We start from the raw sequence: 6,293 nt of genomic DNA, 5'->3' as shown, positions 1-6,293 counted from the left end.
GCTAACATCCGTGCCCATCTTCCTCTACTTTATACGTGGGATGCCTACCACAGCAAGGCTTTTTGCCAAGCGGTGCCATGTCCACACCCAGGATCCGACCCTGCGAACCCCTGGCTGAGGAGAAGCGGAACGTGCGAACTTAATGTCTGCGCCACACTGGCCGGCCCCGCTACATGCTACTTTTAAGGGAAATGAATGTAAGGCTGCCTTTACTGCCCTTCTCCCTCCCTACGGGCTGCCCTCTCCTCTAGGTGAAGAGGATGCTCCAGTGGACAAAGTGTGGTGACTTCACCCCTAGAAACTAAATGACTGATGTCATTTCCAAATTGCACTCCCTGCTGTTCTAGAGTCACATGTGCTCACGCTCACACAGCCTGTGACCAGCAATAGAAACAGAACGCAACTACTTTATTCCTGTGGATTTCCCATGGCGACCTAGGCCATGTGGGTTCATGTGAAGGGGGAGAGAGAGTTAGATGATTTGGGTGAAACTCACATTGATTGTCAGTGTCACATGGGTTCAGATGACAGTCCATATTAGGTCTACTGTGCCTCCCCAGAGAGGGGCACTTCGGAGCTCAATCAGGGTGTGTTTGTTTATTGATGGAAAAGCGGTGCTTTCCAGTCCTACTGCAGAGAGGGTAGGGCAACTCAAAAGGCTGAGACAGCCCTAGGTGCCAGTGAGGGGTCGTAGCCTGGAGGCCAGAAGTGACTCAGAGGGACAGGCTGAAAGGGACTCAGGTCATCAAGTGACCAGGTGACCAATGCACCCTGAGCACTTGGAGTGATACAGTGCTGGATGTGAGGGGTTGAGCTGGCCATGCCAGGTGAGAGATGGGGCAAGGGTTCTGGAGAGGCAGACTGTCTGCCTTGTCCTTCACAGGCCCTGCCTGGGGCCAGCATGTGTCTGGTCCCTTGTGCCCCTCTCTGCCAGGGCATGAACTGGAATAGCATCTCAGGCGAGAGGCCCTGCAGGAACCACACAGGGTTCTGTGTTTCTTAGGCAGGAGGGCGATAAGGATGGGGCCAACTCAGATCAGCCTTGTGTGGAGGGGACAGGAGTTGGTGGACACTGAGAGCTCTCCGTGGAAAGCGGGGATGGAGAAGAAGGGGCAGCCAGGAGACTGGAGGGCAAGCTGGGCCCCAAGGTCACAGGAGGGCAGGGAGGAAACTCAGGCTGGGTGAGAACAAGGAGCTTCTCCAGAGACCCACCCCCACACTGCGCCAGCTCCCTGGCTGTGGGAGAGAAATGTCCTGCTCAGGTCACCTCTCCCCACCCCAGTGTGGGGGCTATGCTGTTGAGCTGCAGCCCCAGGCTTGCCTGCTTGGTATCCAGGACCCATGGTGTTGTCCCCCTTTCTCCTGCCATGTAACACAGGGAAGGAGGTAAGAAGGTTACCTGAGCCCCAGGATCAGAGAGATTCATGTTTTCTCCTGATTGTGCTCAGCTGCAGCCCTGGCAGAAGGGCAAGCCCAGAGAAAGGTGTGGGTCAGAAGGAGCTGGGGAACAGCTTTGCATGAGGTTTTGGGGAGTTGGTGGTGGGAGGGGGAAGAGGAGAAAGCAGAAAATGGCAGATTTGTGTCACTGGCCTTCTAAGGACAGAGTAGGTGCCTGTGAATGAGGGTCAGTGAATAAACAAGAAACCAGCCCTTCCTGCTCAGCTCAGAGACATTTATTTAGTTACTGGTGTCATTCTGGATCAGCTCCAGAGAAGATGGCCTGGTTCCAACAGTTAGAGGCTTTTCATCATTTTGTTTAACCAGGGTAAAAAACTTGAGACTTTGGTGAAGGCCCGTGGAGATGTCCTGCTGATTCGTCCATAGGAGACAATGCCCTGGATCACGTTCTTACACACGATAGGGCCCCCAGAGTCCCCCTGTGGACCAAGAGTGGGGAGGATTGAATCCGTGCTCCCTACTCCTGCCCACCTGCATCCCAAGTGCCCTCTCAGTGAAGGTCGCCTGGCATAGCCTCCATGTGGGGAATCAGAGGGCAGGGCAGGACCCTGTGGGCCCCTCAGCTGCCCAGTCCTGACCCTGGACATTGTCACGGCTTCATTTCAGTCAAGGGGTGGATCCCTCTCCTCCCCCAGGTCCTGGATCCTCTTCCGTAAGGGCGCTGTGGGACTGTGCTTCGGTCTACCATTTAAGAACTTGGAAGCAGGCAGGTGAGGACGACACTCAGCATGGAGGGTGAGCCAGTTAACCAAGATGGGAGCCGGCTCTGAGGAGTCACCTGGTTTGATTGCTGCACACCCAGGGACCAGTATTCTAACACCTGCGCCTGGCATGGGGCAGAGTGTTGCAAATTCATCTTCCGGATACAGCATCACGTTGGATGCATCTCAGGCCCCTGGGAGGCTCCCAGAAGGCCTGTGACTCCCCACTCTGGCTACTGCCCCCTTCTCTTCCCAGGAGAAAGATCAGAGTCTAGGGGGTGAAGGAGTCCCTACTGCTTGGGTCTCCAAGTCCCAAAACACCCCTCTCCCCAGAGCCGAGCTAGACAGATGCTCAGTCTCACCTTAAAGGAAGACTTCTTTTCCTTCGGGTCCCCCACGCACAGCTGAGTGGTACTGTTGTAATAATTGTCTAACTGGGATTTGCACACCTGATCCTGCTGCACAGTCAGCTCCACCTCCTGCAGAGTGTCGGACAATCTGCCTCTTGGGTTGACTTGCCCCCAGCCGGCTAGATGGCATACCTCTCCGGGCCTCACGTGGGCCTGGCCCCTGGGCAGGCTGAGGGGCCTCACAGCTGCAGTCTGCATGGCCTTTCTCTCCAGCTGATGAGAAGAGGCAAGAAAGTCCAGCTCAGCCACTGGCCTCCTGGGCCTGGACACCGCGACTGGGCTGCACTGACTTCCCTCTCCCCAGAGCCACTGGGACTAGTCAGGTGGTCAGGATGAGAAGGAATGAAGGACAGGTCCCATTGGGAGGGAAAGCCATCTGGACCCAGGTGAGCAAGAGCTGCAGGGAGGTTCCCTTACCTTTAGTAACATAATATCATTGGAGAACTTCTTAGGATTATAGTGTGGGTGGGGGATGGTTTCTATCACAGAGATGACCTGCTGGGTCCTCTCCTGCTTCTTAATGTTGTGGGCCCCCAGAGTCACCTTGACTGAGCTACACAGAAAGCAGGGTGGGGATGTGGGTGCATGGAGTCACAGGAGATACAACCCTAGAGCCATGAAGGGCAGGTGACAGCCAGGGGAGGGCAGGGCTGCAGCCAGGGGAAACTGAGACAACAAAAGGGCCCAGTGCTGAGTGACACTGTGCCCTGTGCTTCTCAATGACCCTGAGAGCAGGGATTCTGGAAGCTTTCTCTTGCCCTCAGGCAATATTGTGAAAGGACTCTGAGTTTGCATTTTGACCCTGATGCATGCTTTCATCCTCCACAGCAGCTTTATTTGGCCAGTGTGGTCTCTCTCTTCTCAAGTGGGCCACTTGCTCTCACCTCTGACCCTCTGACCCCAAAGGTTCCCTGTCCTGTTTCTTGCTTTCCATGGCCCAGTCATGCTCTCAGATGGTTCCTCTCATGGCCTTGAGTTACCAGGCGTCGGGGGAGCTGCCTGGGCTGCAGCCCCTGGGCAGAGGACAGGGGTCCCTGTAGGGGTCACAGGAGGTGTCAGTTGTCTGCGGACCCTCACCTTCCCCAGCAGTGAGCAGCCGTCAGAACAAAGTCCTCTTGCACGAGGACACCACCACATCTACTGGGCATCTCCTCATCCATAATCTGAATCCATGCCATGTAGGGGTGGGAATGGGGCTTCGCCTCATGTCCTCCCATGATGATTCCTGAAAGAAAAAACTGAAAGATGGATTTTGTGGAAGCAGTTGTGGTCTGCCGGGAAGGCTATGGAAAATAGTGATTGAGGGTGGGGTCTACAGTGCCCTGCAGACACTGGGGGACAGTGTTCCCAGGTTCTCCTTGCAGCAGAATAACCTCTTCTGAACATCAAGCCTCTGAACCCCCTGTGAGAAAAGGGGGGGCAGTGCTTGTTGTCCCTGTCCTACTTTAGACCATATATGGAGGAGATAAGTGCGATCTTCAAAATGCTGGAGCCCCAAGGGATCGTGGACAGGGCTCTGCCTACGCCTTGTGTCTCAGTGAGTCTCCTGACCCTTCTGAGCTTCTGCTAAAGTCCCGACTGGTGCCCGTATCTAATAATCTGTCTGTGAGCTTACAGCGTTGGATTTTCTGAAATCCTCATGTGCTATGGTCTAAGCTGTCCTAGGATGTCAGTAAACATTTTTTGCTAAGTGAATGAATGTCCTTCACTTAGCTTTCTGCTGAGGTTTCGCACGTATCGTGCTTGTGAGAGTGAAGGCCATCATCATGTAGGGAGGGCCCTGTGTGGAGCAGCCTATGGCTTGGGAAGGCAGGAGGAGGTCTGGTGGAAAATGGGGTCCCCGGGCCTCTGGCAGAGCCAAGGCAACAGAAAAGCTCTGCATGCAGTCACCCAGCCCCTTCTGAGATCCACTGCTCCTTGGGGTCCTCTCCTGGGCAGGGGTGAGGGGATGAGGGCACCAGGAAGTGAAACTATTTCCTTAGCTGGTTCCAGTGACAGTTCCACTACTGCAGCCGATTTGTCTGATCTGCCCTTTCCTGAGTTGGAATGACGGATTTTAATTACTTGTCTTTTAGAGCTCCATTTCCTCTGCCCAATGCCTTTCTATGAACAGCCCACTTTGCAGTTGATAAGAGAGAGGCTCACACGCTAAATCTTTTAGTGAACACCCTTCCTTCCTGCCATCCTTGTTGTGTGTCTATGCAGCATCACACTTGTTAGTCTAAGTTTGGGATGGGAGCTGGGTTCTAGAAAATTCTTGGTCTAAAATTGAGGAAAATCTGTGACTGTGCTGGGTGGAAGGGTCAGGGGTCCAGAGGATGTTGTTAAATGGGCTGGAGCCTCTGGAATGGGGATGGTCACTCACCAGTCGCAGGCTCGGGGGGCAGAAGAAAGGCCAACAAGAGCAGGAGTGGCTGCATCTTCCTTGAAAGTCTGCCCAGATCAGAGCTGCTGGTCGTTCTTCCTTCTAAATACTTGGTCAGGGAGAGGAAGGCAGGGGTGTGGCCCAGGAACTTACAGACCTCCTCCACCTGTGCTGCTGGTTTTTCCTGCATCATCTGCAAGGTGACTTCTCGAATTTCTCTTGCTTGGGTTAGATGACAGTAGCAGTGTCACCACACTTGCACTCCTGGTCCTGAGTCACAAAGTGAAATCAAAAGGAAGGAACAAGAAAATGAAGTCTTTGCTGCAGCCATCAGAGGAGCTGGACTCTGGAAATCCCTCAGTGACGGTATCAAGAATGTCCTTTTTTCTCAGCTCTTGGCTCTTTTTCCATCCTGATGAAGTCATGAATAATTATTTAGCAAGCTAGCTCCCGGCAGATGAGCCTGGGGGCTCCTGCCCTTGAGAAGATGGCAGTCAGCTGTGGTAGACTGAGCATCAGTGGTTAGAGTACTGGTTGCTAAGGGCTGTAGTGAGGGTCTGCTTGGTGGTGGGAGATAGAGGCTGGACCTGCCTTAGCAGCATGTAGAGCTGGACACACCCAAATCCCAAATGGTAACCCCACTTCCTCTCTGACCACCAGTCCAGCCTTGTATTTTGGAATATTTAGAATCCCCTCTAAATGTAAATATTCAGAGCTTCTCTTATCCCACGATTTTGAGCAAAGTTCCTGGAATTGACATTCATTGGACCAAAACAAACCATCAGCGGGACTGTCAGAATTGAGTGGCCTGATTGGTTTATGCTTGGGTCTTGTAGCACCCCTGGACCTGAGGTGAGGACTGTTACCCAAATCATAGTGCCTCTTTTCTGGGAAGAGGATTCATCTCAAGAGATGTGGGTCACTGTTGCCAGGTGATTGGGAAATGGATGCCAATTGTCCTAATAATTCCTATGTGCTCAGAAGTCTCTGTCTGGGGTGCAGTGAACTATGGCTCTGATGTCCCTGTGCCTGACAGTTATAAATATTTTCAAACGCTCTCATCAGTGTGACGAAAGATGAAGGAGTCATGGAAAGGGAGGCATTATGAGTTCTAAAAGCCTAATCCCAATTCTGCTGAAGAAACAGCATCTGTGAAGACATAGAAAACAGAGGAAGACAACCTGCTTAAGCATTATTGATGAAGATCTCTGGGTGGTGGAATTCTCAGGAATTTTAATGTTCTTATTGCTGTTTTCTGCTTCTACTGTGTTTCTCTGATGAGTATCTAATACTTTTCCACCCAACATACATTTTCCCATAGTCGAGCACACTCATCAATGGCAAGCATTCAGCAGACTA

At 52.6% G+C, this 6,293-nt stretch overlaps 1 protein-coding gene across 1 annotated transcript; it reads right to left on the bottom strand.

Moving 5' to 3' along the window:
• Positions 1-1,733: 1,733 nt before the first annotated feature.
• Positions 1,734-5,016, bottom strand: LOC124235617 (granzyme B-like). Its single transcript, XM_046653863.1, has 5 exons — positions 4,935-5,016; positions 3,647-3,794; positions 2,987-3,122; positions 2,522-2,782; positions 1,734-1,877 (listed from the first exon to the last, which is right to left on the bottom strand). The coding sequence occupies exons 1-5, from the start codon at positions 4,987-4,989 to the stop codon at positions 1,734-1,736; spliced, it is 744 nt and encodes a 247-aa protein (XP_046509819.1). The 5' UTR covers positions 4,990-5,016.
• Between the last annotated feature and the right edge of the window lie 1,277 nt (positions 5,017-6,293).

The sequence above is a fragment of the Equus quagga genome, chromosome 2 (assembly GCF_021613505.1).
Source record: "Equus quagga isolate Etosha38 chromosome 2, UCLA_HA_Equagga_1.0, whole genome shotgun sequence".
NCBI lineage: Eukaryota > Metazoa > Chordata > Mammalia > Perissodactyla > Equidae > Equus > Equus quagga.
This window is presented reverse-complemented; position numbering and strand designations above follow the sequence as displayed.

What these genes read in the sequence shown, in the direction of transcription:
- LOC124235617 (XM_046653863.1), bottom strand. Translation starts at nt 4,989, where the DNA reads ATGCAGCCACTCCTGCTCTTGTTGGCCTTTCTTCTGCCCCCCGAGCCT. An exon ending in GCTGCTCACTGCTGGGGAAG is followed by an intron (nt 3,123 to 3,646) that starts GTGAGGGTCCGC and finishes CTTTCTGTGTAG; the next exon opens with CTCAGTCAAGGTGACTCTGG. An exon ending in AAAAGAAGTCTTCCTTTAAG is followed by an intron (nt 1,878 to 2,521) that starts GTGAGACTGAGC and finishes CTTGGTCCACAG; the next exon opens with GGGGACTCTGGGGGCCCTAT.